Below are 17,399 nucleotides of genomic sequence, written 5' to 3'. Positions count from 1 at the left end.
AAAAGCTTTCACCTCCTTTCTTTAACGTAGTCATGAAAGTTGACCTCAATACTCCAGTTGAGGATGGACCAGACTTTGACATAGTTCAGGACAACATTCCTGATTTTTGTGCCTCCATAAAGCTCAGCGTATACCCTAGTAAACCCTATTAACCACTTCTGCAACCTGCCTTACTACTTTCAGTGGAGATATAAGACATATGTGTGTGTGTGTGTGTGTGTGTGTGTGTGTGCACACACACACATAAACACATACACAAACACACATGTACACATATACACATACATACACAGAAAAACAAACAAACCCAGTGAGTTCCTCCAGCAGTTTGTTTTTTGCTGCTGAACAGGCTATTAAACTTGGCTTGGCTATGAACATTAATAGCCCATTATCTGTTATCTGCACTTGATCAGTATTTATTCATGTGTGTATATATTTATATAATGGTATATGGACACACTGATCTGTTTTGTAGTCAATGCCTACTATGTTCTGTTGTGCTGAAGCAAAGCAAGAATTCCATTGTCCTATCTGGGACACATGACAATATACTCACTTGAACACTTGAAAACAAATACACTCGGTGACTTCTGGACACCTATCTCCAGGCCCCTTTACTCTATCATCCCTTTTAGAGCAGTATCCTTTCTTCTACATCGCCTCTTCTTTTATCCGACTGAAATTCATCACCTCACATTACCCGCATTAAACTTCCTCCATTATGTATCTGCTCCTTCCACCCGCAGACCTACGTTGTGCTGAAATCTACCGCTGTCCTCTTCAGTTTGCGATGCTGCCGTGCTTGGTGTCATGTTTAAAAACAGTGAGCCCATGCCTCGTTCATTAATATCGATCAAAATCACATCACTGTAAAATGCCCACAGCATATGAAGCTTAGTAAATCTGCTGGGTTGCTGTGATTTGGGGAACTGGGCTTGGAGGACTACCTGACACTCAACAGCCCAAGGGAGCTGAATCGACACACGTTGCGGTGTCTGACCTACCTGTACTCCACTGATCACGCCTGGTTACCCAGGGCAACACTGTGTATCAAATAGACCGGGCTGATGCACAGAGTCTCTTGCCCCGAGCAGGGGAATCGAGGACCAGAGGACATAGGTTTCAGGTGAAGGGGAAAAGATTTCATAGGAATCTGAGGGGTAACTTTTTCATGCAAAGGGTGAAGGGTGTATGGAACGAGCTGCCAGAGGAGGTAGTTGAGGCTGGGACTATCCCAACGTTTAAGAAACAGTTGGGGAAAGGGAATAGATAGGATGTGAGTGTGGGAGAGGGAGTGATAGAGATAGAGGGAGATAGTGATAGAGGGAGAGAGGGAGATAGAGATAGAGGGAGATAGAGAGGGAGAGAGAGGGAGAGAGGGAGGGAGAGGGAGAGGGAGGGAGAGAGGGAGGGAGAGAGGGAGAGAGGGAATGAGAGAGATAGAGGGAGGGAGCGAGAGATAGAGGGAGGGAGATAGAGAGAGAGAGGGAGGGAGAGAGAGAGGGAGATAGAGAGGAGAGAGATAGAGGGAGAGGGAGATAGAGGGAGAGAGAGAGAGAGGGAGAGAGAGAGAGGGAGAGAGATAGAGGGAGAGAGATAGAGGGAGAGAGAGAGATGGAGAGAGAGAGAGAGGGAGAGAGATCGAGAGATAGAGATAGATGGAGGGAGATAGAGGGAGAGAGATAGAGAATGAGAACCAGAGGACATACTGTCGGTTTAAAGTGAAAGGGGAAAGATTTTATATGAATCTGAGGGGTAACTTTTTCACACAAAGGGTGATGGGTGTATGGAACGAGTTGCCAGAGGAGGTAGTTAAGGCAGGGACTATCCCAACGTTTAAGAAACATTTGGACAGGTACATGGACAGGCCAGGTTTGGAGGGATATGGGCCAAGCGCAGGCTGATGGGACTAGTGTAGCTGGGACATTGTTGGCCTGTTTGGGCAAGTTGGGCCCTAAGGCCTGTTTCCACACTGTATCACTCCATGAGTCTATAACCCCAACCACACCTCATCTAACATCCATGGAGGAAATTGTCAAAATTGAGAGCAGGAATGTATATCAATTTAAAAAATAACCACTACTTCCTTGGTAGTGGCCAAGGATAAAGACATTGATCACAATTGGCTGGATGCAAACAGACTAACACAACACATAACTAGAGCCTTGATCTACATAAGTTCAAGGAGCAGAATTAGGCCATTCGGCCCATCAAGTCTACTCCGCCATTCAATCCTAACTTTCCCTCTAAACCCTATTCCCCTGCCTTCTCCCCATAACCCCTGACACCCGTAATAATCAATAATTTACCCATCTTTGCCTTACAAATATCCATCGACAGCCTCCACAACCTTCCACAGGTTCACCTCCCTCTGACTAAATAAATTCGTCCTCAACTCCTTCCTAAAGGTACTCCCTTTAATTCTGAGGCTGTGCCCACTGGTCCTAGACTCTCCCACCAGTGGAAACATCTTCTCCACATCCACTCTATCCAGGTCTGTGTCAACATCAAATGCATGGTTAATTTACCATTGGCCTGACACTATCCACAAGGAATTAATTAATAAGGAATTGACGCCGAATCCATCTGATCTGGCTCTACGATTTGCACATCTACACTTAGTTTATGTGTCGGTAGAAACTGCAGATCCTAGTTTGCCCGAAAAGATGCACCAAATGCTGGGCAACTCACAGGCAGCATCTCTGAAGAGAAGGAATGAGTGACGTTTCAGGTTGAGATCCTTCTTCAGATTCAGGGTTGAGGAAAAAGGGTCTCGACCCAAAAGGTCGCCCACTCCATCTCCCCAGAGATGCTTACACCTACTATGTATTCGATTGCCACTCATGTTGTTTGTGCCTGCAAGCATCTACCACGTTTGCAACTTACCGGTGAAGCCGCAGGCTTCTGCCAGCAGGAAGGTGCTCCAGGACATCAGGAAAAACAGCGCCGTCTCCAGGAGCGGGAAGCAGTGCAGTTTGGTGAACTTGGTGACGTGAGAAACAGCAGTTAAGGAAACGTTTAAAAAAATTTGCAGCGTTCATCAAACCAAGCACAATGGCCCATCTCGTCCACTCCAAACAAGTTAACTAAAGATAGACACAAAAAGCTGGAGCAACTCAGCGGGAAAAGCAGCATCTCTGGAGAGAAGGAATGTCACGTTTCGGGTCGAGACCCTTCTTCAGACTAACTAACTTCAAGTTAACTGAGTTAATATTTGCCTCCGACAGTCCCAATTTCCTCCAAATCTTTCCTATTCATGGACCTGTCCAAGCATCTTTTATATGCCATCATTGTACCAGCCTCTACCACTTCCTCTAGCAGCTCGTTCTATACATGCGCAACTCTCTACATGAAAATAATTGTCCCTAACATTCACTTAAGGTAAACAAAGGAAACAAACTGGCTTGCTTGATCATTATTATAAACAAGAGTGTTGCCACTGAGACAGCCTCTTGCATATGCAGCACTATTGGAGAGTAGAGACTCAGCCTCAGTCAGAAGCTACTGTTCAATTCTGGTCTCAGATGTTGGCTGTGTGGAGTTTGCACGTTCTCCCTGTGACTGCCTGAGTGCTCCAGTTTCCTTGCATATTCTGATGTTGGGCGGCATGATGGAGCAGCGGTAGAGTTGCTGCCTTACTGTGCCAGAGACCCGGGTTCGATCCTGACTACGGGTGCTGTCTGCACGGAGTTTGTGCGTTCTCCCCGTGACTGCGTGGGTTTTCCCCGGGTGCTCCGGTTTCCTCCCACACTCCGGAGACGTACAGGCTTGGAGGTTAATTGCTTTTGGTAAAGATTGTCACCCCTGTGTGGAATAGTGCTAGTGTAACCATATAACCATTATAGCACGGAAACAGGCCATCTCGGCCCTTCTAGTCCGTGCCGAACACTTATTCTCCCCTAGTCCCATCTACCTGCACTCAGACCATAACCCTCCATTCCTTTCCCGTCCATATGCCTATCCAATTTATTTTTAAATGATAAAATCGAACCTGCCTCCACCACCTACACTGGAAGCTCATTCCACACAGCTACCACTCTCTGAGTAAAGAAGTTCCCCCTCATGTTACCCCTAAACTTCTGTCCCTTAATTCTCAAGTCATGTTCTCTTGTTTTTATCTTCCCTACTCTCAGTGGGAAAAGCTTATCCACATCAACTCTGTCTATCCCTCTCATCATTTTAAAGACCTCTATCAAGTCCCCCCTTAACCTTCTGCGCTCCAAAGAATAAAGCCCCAACTTGTTCAACCTTTCTCTGTAACTTATTTGCTGAAACCCAGGCAACATTCTAGTAAATCTCCTCTGTACTCTCTCTATTTTGTTGACATCCTTCCTATAATTAGGCGACCAAAATTGTACACCATACTCCAGAATTGGCCTCAACAATGCCTTGTACAATTTTAACATTACATCCCAACTTCTATACTCAATGCTCTGATTTATAAACGCCAGCACACCAAAAGCTTTATTTACCACCCTGCCTACATGAGATTCCACCTTCAGGGAACTGTGCAGTTATTCCTAGATCCCTCTGTTCAACTGCATTCCTCAATTCACTACCATTTACGTCCTATTTTGATTTACCCTGCCAAGATGTAGCACCTCACACTTATCAGCATTAAACTCCATTTGCCATCTTTCAGCCCATTTTACCAAATGGCCTAAATCTCTCTGCAGACTTTGAAAATCGACTTCATTATCCACAACACCACCTATCTTAGTATCATCTGCATGTACGGGGATCGATGGTCGGCGCAGACTCGGTGGGCCAAAGGCCTGTTTCCGCACTGTATCTCTAAACTAAAAAAATCGCAAGGACATGCGGGTTGGAAAGTAACTTGGTCATAGTAACTTGTCCTTTGGAGTTCAATAAAATGTGGGAAGAATAAATAAATGGAATTCAATGGGTTGGCGTAAAAACAAACGGTTGATGGTCAGAGCAGATTCATTGGGCTGAAGGGCCCACAACTGTGCGTTATCTCGCTCTGATTCTAATGGGCCTGCCCCACTTAGGTGACTCTTTAGGCGACTGCCAGGGACTGGTTTTAATGGAATTCACCTACGACATCTAGCGACAACCTACGACAGCACTTACGACAACCTATGACAGGAAAAATTGTCTCCACTGTCACCTAAAAATTTTCAACATGTTGAAAATTTTGTGGCAGTCGCTTGTAGTCGCCCAAAAAATCGGGACAAGCCCATAAGTCATCAAAAATCAAGATAGGATCAGAATGAAAGCCATTTCTAGATGCAATCAATGTTATTATTAAAGCCCTGTCCCACGGTACGAGTTAATTCCAAGAGCTCTCCCGAGTTTGCCCTGATTCGAACTCGGAGATTTACGGTAATGGCCGCTAGTCGGTACTCGGGGCTCTCGTGGACATTTTTCAACGTGTTGAAAAATCTTCACCTGCCGTTAGCGAGTCTTCCCGAGTATCTGCCGTTAGCGTTACGAGCCGCTAAGAGACGTCCCCGAGCTCCGACGTACCCGCTACGTTCATTCTCCATGCTTACCACGAGTTTGATTTTTTTTTTAAACTTGGGAGAGCTCTTGGAATGAACTCGTACCGTGGGACAGGGCTTTTAATGGAATGCTCTATACCACGTTTTGGACTTGTGGAATTACACTTAATGACAAAGTTTCTGCTTGAAACCCCGTTACATTCTACATTTCAAATTCTAGAAATATTGCAACAATTTTGAAAAACATGCTTTTCCCTCCCCATGGCCAGAGTTTTTATCCCAAATTCCTTATTATTTTTATTCCCTTATCATGTATCTGTAAACTGTAAATGGCTCAACTGTAATCATGTATTGTCTTTCCTCTATCTGAATAGCGCGCAACAAAAGCTTTTCACTGTACCTCGGTACACGTGACAAGAATAATGAATTAAATTCAAGACAGCTTGCACAACCAGGCTGCATCTTAAAGGAAATTTGCTTTGGAAATAAATATCCCACACTGGACAAGAACGTAACAAGGTTCAGTGTGATCACAATTTTTCTGCTGTAATAATCATAGCAAACAAACATATTTTTTAAATATTTCACCCTTTATGAATAAATCTTCTGTAAAGAAACAAGCAAAATAGTTTTACTGGTTAGATTGAGGCATAGTAAAAAAACAATCTCAACTCATTCTAATAAAAATAGACAAACAAAAACTGTACCAATGAGCATCTTCGGCCAATACTAATCCCTCACTCAATATCAGCAAAGCAGATTATTTGTGCAGGAAGACTTTGATCTGACTTTGATCATCTGCTTTGATGTCATTTTCACACCTTAGCCTTCCATATCTCCAGACTCCCTCTCCCCTGATACTCAGCCTGAAGAAGAGCCTTGACCTGAAACGTCACCCATTGCTTCTCTCCAGAGATGCAGTCTGTCCCGCCGAGTTACTCCAGCATTTTGTGTTGAGAAACAGATTATTCGGTTGTTACCAAATCACATTTTGTGGCCGTTTGCTGCTCACAAATTGGCGGCCACATTTCCTACATTAAAATCGTGTCTACATTCCAAAAGCAGTTCACAGGCAGCAAAACTGAGGTTACCTCTTGAAAGTCTCTTTCCTCTTGAAGTCTATTTTCTTGCCACTAGAAGGGGCAGTGTCATTTTTTTGGAATGTCTTCTGAGACCCACAAATGAGCTCAAAATCCTCCACTATGATGGGGAGGAACCTACTAACTCTATAATCTATTTTAAAGTCTCGAGCGAACGATATGGAAACTTTTTATCGTTGAATCAAATTCTGTATCATTTTGGACGAGATAGGTGGATATCGGGGGAATTTTGCCAAAGATAGCCAGCAAGAAAAATCCTGTATCATTTGGGTGACAGGGTGGAACAGGCCTTACAGCGCCAGAGACCCCGGCTCTTGACTAAGGGTGCTACCTATATGGAGTTATTACATTCTCCCAGTAACCATGTGGGTTTTCTCCGGGTGCTCAGGTTTCCCCCCGCTCTCCAGAGACATAGTGGTGTATAGGTTCTATAAATTCTTCTGTAAATTGTAAAATGGCCCCAGTGTGTAAGATAGTGCTACTGTATGGGGTGATCGCTGGTCTTGCTTGGGCTTAGTGGGCCGAAGGGCCTGTTTCTAAGATGAATCTATAAAGTCTAGTAAATGTCTAATTTGTTGCCAGACACAGCGAAATGTCATTTTAGCTTCCCTGTCCTTTATGGAGACACAAGGAACAGCAAATAGGAAATATCGAGCAAAATGCAAAGTTTCGATAGGGCATCTTAGTCAGCATGGGCAAGTCGGGCCGAAGGGCCTGTTTCCCTGCTGCATGCCTCTAAGGAATGGAAGCCAGCCTAGCTCAGGTGGTCACACTGGTCATGGGTCCAAGCCTCTCTCCGACATCAAGTGTGTATTCTCCAAGACGATCCCTCAGGATAGAACTGCTGGAATGCCAGATATCCCACCATTCAGATGAACCATTGATCTGAGCGTCTGCCTACCCCCTCAGGAGGCTAATAGATCACAGAGAACCACTTGAGAGACAGCAGGATTCCTCCTGTGTGTGAAGGAACTACAGATGCTGGTTTAAACCAATGATCATAAGGAATCGGAGCAGAATTAGGCCATTCGACCCAATAAGTCGACCGCCATTCAACCTAGGTTCAACCTAGGTCAACTAGGTTCACGAGATTGATCCCTGGGATGGCGGGACTGTCATTTGAGGAGAGATTGAAAGGACTAGGCTTATATTCCCTGGATTTTAGAAGGATGAGGGGAATCTTATAGAAACATATACAATTATAAGGACTGGACAAGCTAGAAGCAGGGAAAATGGTCCCAATAGTGGGCGAGTCCAGAACCAGGGCCACAGTCTTAGAATAAAGGGGAGGTCATTTAAGACTGAGGTGAGAAAAATCTTTTTCATCCAGAGAGTTGTGAATTTATGGAATTCCCTGCCACAGAGGGCAGTGGAGGCCAAATCACTGGATGAATTTAAGAGAGAGTTAGATAGAGCTCTAGGGGCTAGTGGAGTCAAGGGATATGGGGAGAAGGCAGGCACAGGTTATTGATAGGGGATGATCAGCCATGATCACAATGAATGGCGGTGCTGGCTCGAAGGGCCGAATGGCCTCCTCCTGCACCTATTTTCTATGTCTGTGTCTAACCATGGCTGACCTATCTCTCCCTCCTAACCCCATTCTCCTGCCTTCTCCCCATAAAAAGCTGGAGTACCTCATCTCCTGTTGTTCTGGCCTTTGTCAAACACCATACAATATAGTGCTATCCACATTATGATGGTGTTGCACGCAGGTACCACGTGGACACCTCTGCCACCGTACTGAAAGGATATCAGAGCGGTCAGCACTCCAGTCACTGCCCCCATGGCAAAGGAACCACTGAATATTCCAAGAAAGACTCCCACGCACTTGAAGAAGGCAGCGGCATCAAAAGTGTGGCTGTTCTCTCCTGCCGGCTGGTAAGCTACAATTGACCTGAAGAAGAAAAAAAAAATGATCGACATTATTACACAAACATGGTTTCAATCTTCGGACAAGCTCCATCCAAGAAATTGCAGAGAATTGTGCACGCAAAACAACAGCTTTTCACTGTACCTCGGAACATGTGAAAATAAACTAACCTGATACTGAAATCTGCAAAAGCAACACTGTATGTCTATGCAACGGACTGCAAGTGCTGATTTACAAAAAAATACACAAAGTGGTGGAGTAACATAGCAGGTCATGCAGCATGTCTGGAGAACATCAATAGATGACATTTTGAGTCAGGACCCTTCTTCAGACTGTTGTGTGGGGGGGGGTGGGGGGGGGGGGGGGGGGGGGGGGGGGGGGGGCAAGAAGCTCGGGAAGAAAGAATCTAACTCCTGCATGTCTATATGTGCGGTACCTCTCCCCTCCCTCTCCCTCTCCCTCCCCCTCTCTCTCCCTCTCTCTCTCCCTCCCTTTCTCTCTCTCTCCCCCCTTCCTCTCTCTCTCCCTCCTCTCTCTCTCCCTCCCTCTCTCCCTCCCTCTCTCCCTCTCCCTCCCTCTCCCTCCCTCCTCTCTCCCCCTCTTTCTCCCTCTCTCCTTTTTGTAATTGTTCTTAACAGTTTAGTGTGTTCTTGTCACCGTTCATTACAATATTTCAGAGGTATTGTTATCGTATTTTGTATATTTTCCGAATTATGGACAAAATTGACGCAAGGATGTCTGTAAAAACAGAACCCGTTCATTATCCAGAAATGACCTTTACTGGTGATTCATCAGTCCCCTGGGGAGCAGCACTGAACTGGTAACTAACTGACGACATGGGAGCCAGTATGTGCCTGGTCATTCACTGTTGCCGGGGGAAACAAATAGTTCTTTGGTATGTAATGTTCATAAGTTATATGAGCAGAATTAGGCCATTCGGCCGATTAAGTCTACCCCGCCATTCAATCATGGCTGATCAATCATTCCCTCTAAACCCCATTCTCCTGCCTTGACTTGGGCTCCACAGCCTTCTGTGGCAAAGAATTCCACAGATTCACCTCCCTCTGACTGAAGAAATTCCTCCTCATCTCAATTATAAAGGTATATCCTTTTATTCTGAGGCTGTGGCCTCTGGTCCAACACTCTCCCACTGGTAGAAACATCTTCTCCACATCCACTCTATCCAGGCCTTTCACCATTCGGTAAGGTTCATTGGGGTCCCCTTTACCTTGATCACTTTTACCTTCATAGAAACATAGAAATTAGGTGCAGGAGTAGGCCATTCGGCCCTTCGAGCCCTCACCGCCATTCAATATGATCATGGCTGATCATCCAACTCAGTATCCCATACCTACCTTTTCTCCAAACCCCCTGATCTCTTTAGCCACAAGGGCCACATCTAACTCCCTCTTAAATATAGCCAATGAATTGGCCTCAACTACCTTCTGTGGCAGAGAATTCCAGAGACTCACCACTCTCTGCGTGAAAAATGTTTTTCTCATCTCGGTCCTAAAGGGACGACAGATGGCACAATGGGCTAAGTGTTCGGCTGGCAACCGGAAGGTAGCCGGTTCGAATCCCGCTTGGAGTGCATACTGTCGTTGTGTCCTTGGGGCAAGAGACTTCACCCACCTTTGCCTGTGTGTAAATGTAATGTAATTATGTGAAGCACTTTGGGGTCAATGCAAGTTGACTAAAAATGTGCTATAAAAATAAGATTATTATATTTATTTATTAAAGGATTTCCCCCTCTTATCCTTAAGCGGTGACCCCTTGACCTGGACTTCCCCAACATCGGGAACAATCTTCCTGCATCTAGCCTGTCCAATCCCTTACGAATTTTGTATGTCGGACTAGTGCTCCTTCGACGATTCACGCGTCTGTTCCACCCGTCGCGGAAAGACAGCGTGGCTCAGGCGATAAGGGAACAATTGTGAACAACGGTTGCCCTACTTACGATGAGAGCACGATGGCCACTGCGTCGTTCAGCACACTCTCTCCAAACAGCAGAGCGTAAACGTCAACGTCCACTTGAAGCTCATTGAAGATGGCAAGGACGGTCACTGTAAAAAACAGGAAACAATGCCAACGGCCGGCTTGAAGCAAAACAGAACCCCTTATTTCACATTAAATAAAAATAAATGAGCAAGGTTTCAGAGCGCAATTTTGGGGAGATATATTCTTGATCGTGCTTTTATTGCTTCTTTATTTCATCCTCTACCAACCCAACAGCTTTCCAATATCAGCAGTTTGTATCCTTTCTCGTTCGAGAGTTTCCTGAATACTGTTCCAACAATGCTCCTGATTAAAATTCTCATCTTGAATCCACATTCCACCTTCCCTTCTCTCTCGATCATCTCCAGTTTCAAATCTCTCTTTTGGCTGTTCGCACCCCCCCCCTCAATTCCTTTACATAATCTCGCAGGCAGATGTACGTTCAATTGTCTTGATTCATGGCCCCAGCATTCTTTTCCAAAACATCGCATCGTCTCAAATATGCTCCTTGAAATGCAACCAATCTTCTTGCCATTTGCCCCAGTATCTCATTATGTGGCTTGGTGCCATTAAAGTCCACACAGAATGTGCCCCTTCGGCCCAACTTGCCCATGCTGACCAAGATGCCCCCACCTACACTTGTCCCACCTGCCCGCGTTTGGCCCGTATTCCTCTAAACCTTTTCCTATCCATGCAGCTATCCGAATGCCTTTTAAATATTGTTAAAAGTACCTGCCTCAACTACCTCCTCGAGCAGCTCATTCCATATACCCGCCACCCTCATAAACTCACAACTTCTCGGAGCAGAATTAGGCCATTTGGCCCATCAAGTCTACTCCACCATTTAATCATGGCTGATCTATCTCTCCCTCTCAACCCCATTCTCCTGCCTTCTCCCCATAACCCCCGACACCCGTACCCTCTGTGTTAAGCCACATAAATTAGATATCAGGGCTATATTATAAAGCTCTAATATAAATGATAATGTTTAAGGATCCATTTGGAACAAATTCAAACAAGTTTTCGATCTTGTTGACAAAGAAAGATAAAACAATGTTGGTCGCTCCTTAGGCAATGTTTAGGTGTATCAAATTAAAAGTACCATCAATTAGTGCGTTATCTGGTGACAGACCCCAGTTCCATGAAATAAAGGGAATGACATGGGAAACTATCAACCACAGGATCAATGTTTAAGTGCTAGAGGCAGGAAACATGTTCCCGATGTTGGGGGAGTCCAGAACCAGGGGCCAAAGTTTAAGAATAAGGGGTGAGCCATTTAGAATGGAGACGAGGAAACACTTTTTCTCACAGAGAGTTGTGAGTCTGTGGAATTCTCTGCCTCAGAGGGCGGTGGAGGCCGGTTCTGTGGATGCTTTCAAGAGAGAGCTAGATAGGGCTCTTAAAGATAGCGGAGTCAGGCGATATGGGAAGAAGGCAGGAACGGGGTACTGATTGGGGATGATCAGCCATGATCATATTGAATGGCGGTGCTGGCTCGAAGGGCCGAATGGCCTACTCCTGCATCTATTGTCAGTTGGCTATCTCCAGTCTTAAATCAAGAAGTCTCCTAATTTGCACATCTCCACTTCCTTTACATAATTTACTGGTAGCTGGCAGTTCCTGGTGGTTGGTTTATTATCATTATGTGACTTAAGGGCCTGTCCCACTTACGTGTCCTTGGCAGGCATATTACGCGACCTGTTGGTCACGTTGAGGCGCACGGGCATCGTGTGGCCGTGCGGGGCCGGTCCCACTTAGCAGCGCGGAGGGGTATGTAGTTGTGCGCGACATTGTATAGCTCCGAAATTTTCGTAGTGAACGAAATCTTTGCGCGCCAACGGCCTGTCGCGGAACTGACGGCCAACGTGGGACAGGCCCAAGACCCTGGCGCGGCGCAACGTCTCGCCTTCAACAGCAGCAGAAGCAGTCAAACGATCGCCGAACTCGGCCTGGGGCTCACGGCCGTTGTGGTCCGGATCCGCCCCCACTCCTACTCCCAGAGCAGGGCCAAGAAAATTGAAGATAGACACAAAATGCAGGAGTAACTCAGCGGGACCGGCAGCATCTCTGGAGAGAAGCAATGGGTGACGTTTCGGGTCGAGATCCTTCTTTTCAGACTGAAGAAGAGTCTTGACACGAAACATCACCCATTGCTTCTCTCCAGAGATGCTGCCGGTCCCGCTGAGTTACTCCAGATTTGTGTCCATCTTCAAATGACGTCACGCGCTCCAGACGGCTGTGGGTAAGCATGTAATCGTGCCCGACCTTCGCGGGACCATCGCGATTCAACGCAACCACGAGGTCACGTAATTTGCGTGCCAAGGACACGTAAGTGGGACAGGCCCTTTAGTACCATTACGCCACACACAGTACTTGCTCCTGTGAATTATATTTCAGGACACTTCCTATACCAAAGGGGTCCAATGTAAATAATAATGTTCATGGAGCCTTTCAGGGCAAATTTAAATCAGGTTTCGATCGTGTTAACAAAGAAAAAGAGCAATGGTTAGGTTACTCTGCAGGCAGTGATTTTAGTGCAATTTATTCCAACATCAATCTGTTAATAATATTTTGCATGTTACCCACCGGGATCAGTTGCAGAAATGATAGCACCAAAAAATAGGCAGTCTGTATAATAGAATCCATCTTCAAGCTGTCCCACTGCATACATTAGCTTCACAATGCCATACATGAAGTTTCTGCAACAAGAGCACGGATTTTATTTAAGTCCTTATACAAAATACAACAGTGGAAATACAAAGGTGGAATTCCCACAAAGGCTCTCCCAACCCTCATTATAAACTAACCCCAGTACAATGGTCAATGGTGCTTTTTTGTTACATGTACCCAAGTACAGCAACATTTTTTTTTGCATACAGGTTAGTTTAGTTTAGAGATACAGCATGGAAACAGCCTCTTCGGCCCACCGAGTCCATGCTAACCATTGATCACCCACAGCAGCTCCCACACTAGAGGCAACTTACAGGGGCCTGCCTGATCTCCCGGCTGCTAAACACTAGAATTCCCCCTCCCTATTCCCACACTGACCTTTCTGTCCTAGGCCTCCTCCATTGTCAGAGTGAAGCTAAACGCAAATTGGAGGAACGGCATCTCATATTTCGCTTGGGCAGCTGACAGCCCAGTGGGAGGTACACTGATTTCTCCAACTTCATGTAACCCCTGCATTCCCTCTCTCTCCATCCCTCCCCCACCCTAGTCAAACCAGCTTCACGTTCTCACCTAGCAAACAGCTAACAATGGCCTGCTTCCTTTATAATCAGTACTTTGTTGCATATCTTTCATTCATTCGTTCTATATCTCTCTATATCATCGCCTATTTCTCTTTCCCTGGACTCAGTCTGAAGAAGGTTCTCGAACCGAAACGTCACATGTTCCGTCTCTCCAGAGATGCTGCCTGTTCTGCGGAGTTACTCCAGCACTTTGTGTCTATCTCCTGTTTAAACCAGCACCTGCAGTTCCTTCCTACACATATTGTACAAACCAGCATGTCTGTGGGATTTGGGAGAACGCCGGAGCATGCGGAGGAAACTGACGCGGTCATAGGGAGAACAGGCAAACTTCACACAGGTACCACCCAAGGTCAGGATTGAACAGGGGTCTCTGACTCTGTGAGGTAGCAGATCTACCAGCTGCGAAACTAGCCGTGCCACTGTGCTGCCCTGTTCAGTGACAATCCGACTGTACATTAGGTGCAAAACCATATCAATATATATATATATATATATATATATGTGTAAGATAGTAGAGTCCACGGAGTCAGTGTACAAGAGTCACCATGTTTTAGGCGGCATCCTGTACTCTTCAAGTGGGCGGCACAGTGGCACAACGGTAGAGTTGCTGCCATACAGCGCCAGAGACCTGGGTTTGATTCTGACTACAGGTGCTGACTATACAGAGTTTGTATGTTCTCCCCGTGACCGTATGGTTTTCTCTGGCTGTTCCTGTTTCCTCCCACATCCAAAAGACGTACAGGGTCGTAGGTTTGATTGGCTTCTGTAAATTGTAAATTGTCCCTAACGTGTAGGATAGTGCTAGTTACGGGTGATCGCTGGTCGGCCTGAACTCGGTTGGACCTGTTTCCACGCTGTACCTCTAAACTAAACGCCAACATTTTCAGAAAATGTTAAGAGTCTTAACTTGGCCGTGAAGGCTGGTTTGTCCGGTTTGTGAGATTCTCAGGGGTTTCTGGTGATCTTACGCCCAGTTACAGTGGGAGGTTGAGTGGAATATCTACCTCATTCCCAGGGCGGAAGTGTCAAACACTGGAGGGCATTGCTTTAAGGAGAGGGGGGCAGCGTTTAAAGTTTAAAGTGTGGCGTCAGCTAATACACAGACCACTTATGGTCGAACCCTCGTCAGTAACCAGGAGGGCTAGTACATGACGTCACGGCCTGGGGGGAGTGTCCTGCTACTTAAACGTATCTCACCTCGAGACCCAGGCAGTCAACAGGTAGCTGAGCCCGAGAGAACAACCTCGCTCAGCTACAGCAGCAATGACAATTACGTTAGCGGACCAACGTAACATGTAACGCCTGAATAAAATTACTGTTTGAACCTGCCTGACATCTGGCTTTATTCACCATGTTTGGTGCCGCTACAAAAGGGATTTTTTTTAACTTCTTTACGCAGAGAGCAGTCCAATCTGCAGGTTTACAAATTTTGCAGATTTAGTTCATCTGAGTATAGGAGCAGGGAGGTTCTACTGCAGTTGTACAGGGTCTTGGTGAGACCACACCTGGAGTATTGCGTACAGTTTTGGTCTCCTAATCCGAGGAAGGACATTCTTGCCATAGAGGGAGTACAGAGAAGATTCACCAGACTGATTCCTGGGATGTCAGCACTTTCATATGAAGAAAGACTGGATAGACTCGGCTTGTACTCGCTAGAATTTAGAAGATTGAGGGGGGATCTTATAGAAACTTACAAAAATGTTAAGGGGTTGGACAGGCTAGATGCAGGAAGATTGTTCCCGATGTTGGGGAAGTCCAGGACAAGGGGTCACAGTTTAAGGATAAGGGGGAAATCCTTTAGGACTGAGATGAGAAAAACAGTTTTTACACAAAGAGTGGTGAATCTCTGGAATTCTCTGCCACAGAATGTAGTTGAGGCCAGTTCATTGGCTATATTTAAAAGAGAGTTAGATGTGGCCCTTGTGGCTAAAGGGATCAGTTTAAGGATAAGGGGGAAGCCTTTTAGGACCGAGATGAGAAAAAAAAAATTCACACAGAGAATGGAGAATGTGGAATTCTCTGCTGCAGAAGGTAGTTGAGGCCAGTTCATTGCCTATATTTAAGAGGGAGTTAGATGTGGCCCTTGTGGCTAAAGGGATCAGGGGGTATGGAGAGAAGGCAGTACCGGATACTGAGTTGGATGATCAGCCATGATCATATTGAATGGTGGTGCAGGCTCGAAGGGCCGAATGGCCTACTCCTGCACCTATATTCTATGTTTCTATCTACTGATGTGCATGATGTAGATTGTGCAATGACACAACAACAATGGGCATTTTGAAGCTTGGAGACATTCGTTGGTCGAATAAATTTGGGACTTTCTTCAATAATAAAGGAAACCTGCGGATTATATTGCTAATTTAACAATCTGAGATTGTCCATTGGTGTACAGGGCTAAATACATGTGAAGTGAAGTAGGTCAGGGATAATCGCACGGAGCGACAAAACTGACTCAAGGGTCTAAATGGCAGGAAAAAAAAAGACACAAAGTGCTGGAGTAACTCAGCAGGTCAGGCAGCATCTCCAGAGAATATGAGTAGGTGAAGTTGCCTATCCATGTGTCCAGGAATGCAGCTTAACCTGTTGGGTTACTCCAGCACTTCATGTCTCTTTTTATAAACCCACACCATCCTGGCCACACACTCATCTCCCTGCTACCTTCAGGTAGAAGGTACAGGAGCCTGAAGACTGCAACAACCAGGTTCAGGAATAGCTACTTCCCCACAGCCATCAGGCTATTACATAGAAACATAGAAATTAGGTGCAGGAGTAGGCCATTCTGCCCTTCGAGCCTGCACCGCCATTCAATATGATCATGGCTGATCATCCAACTCAGTATCCCGTACCTGCCTTCTCCCCATACCCCCTGATCCCCTTAGCCACAAGGGCCACATCTAACTCCCTCTTAAATATAGCCAATGAACTGGCCTCAACTACCCTCTGTGGCAGAGAGTTCCAGAGATTCACCACTCTCTGTGTGAAAAAAGTTCTTCTCATCTCGGTTTTAAAGGATTTCCCCCTTATCCTTAAGCTGTGACCCCTTGTCCTGGACTTCCCCAACATCGGGAACAATCTTCCTGCATCTAGCCTGTCCAACCCCTTAAGAAAGTATTAAACCTGGCTCGGACAAAACTCTGATCATTAATAACCCATTATCTGTTATTTGCACTTGATCAGTTTATTTATTCACGTGTTTATATTTATATTATGGTATATGGACACACTGATCTGTTTTGTAGTCAATGCCTACTATGTTCTGTTGTGCTGAAGCAAACCAAGAATTTCATTGTCCTATCAGGGACACTTGACAATAAACTCACTTGAACTTGAACTTGCAGTTCCTTGTGACTAGATGGCCTAATCCTGATTTCTAAAGTCAGAGAGATTGTTATCATTGTATTCAGTAATTTGAAAATGATCTTAATTTCAATTAGAGTGCACGGTGGCGCAGAGGTAGAGTTGCTGCCTTACAGCGCCAGAGACGTGGGTTCGATCCTGACTACGGGTGCTGTCTGTGTGGTGTTTGTACGTTCTCCCCTTGATCGCGTGTGTTTTCTCCAGGCGCTCCTGTTACCTCCCACACTCCAAAAAGGCGTACAGGCTTGTAGATTCATTTGGGTTCTGTAAGTCGTAAATTGCCCCGAGTGTGTAGGATAGTTTCAGTGTACGGCTATCGCTGGTCGGCACGGACTCGGTGAGCGAAAGGGCCTGTAAGGCG

The 17,399-nt window shown here is 45.8% G+C and overlaps 1 protein-coding gene across 1 annotated transcript in view; it reads right to left on the bottom strand.

Moving 5' to 3' along the window:
* Positions 1–17,399, bottom strand: part of LOC129697804 (sodium/hydrogen exchanger 7-like) — a 151,023-nt gene that overhangs the window by 72,095 nt on the left and 61,529 nt on the right. Inside the window, exons 5-8 of the mRNA XM_055636430.1 lie at positions 13,017–13,129; positions 10,393–10,498; positions 8,318–8,459; positions 2,887–2,992 (exon numbers count right to left, since the gene is read on the bottom strand). Of these exons, the coding sequence (XP_055492405.1) occupies positions 2,887–2,992; positions 8,318–8,459; positions 10,393–10,498; positions 13,017–13,129 (467 nt within the window). The remainder of the gene's footprint in view (positions 1–2,886; positions 2,993–8,317; positions 8,460–10,392; positions 10,499–13,016; positions 13,130–17,399) is intronic.

This window comes from Leucoraja erinacea, chromosome 6 (genome assembly GCF_028641065.1).
Source record: "Leucoraja erinacea ecotype New England chromosome 6, Leri_hhj_1, whole genome shotgun sequence".
NCBI classification, from domain to species: Eukaryota; Metazoa; Chordata; class Chondrichthyes; order Rajiformes; family Rajidae; genus Leucoraja; species Leucoraja erinaceus.
Note: the sequence above shows the minus strand (reverse complement) of the source record. Positions and strands in the feature narration are given on the sequence as shown.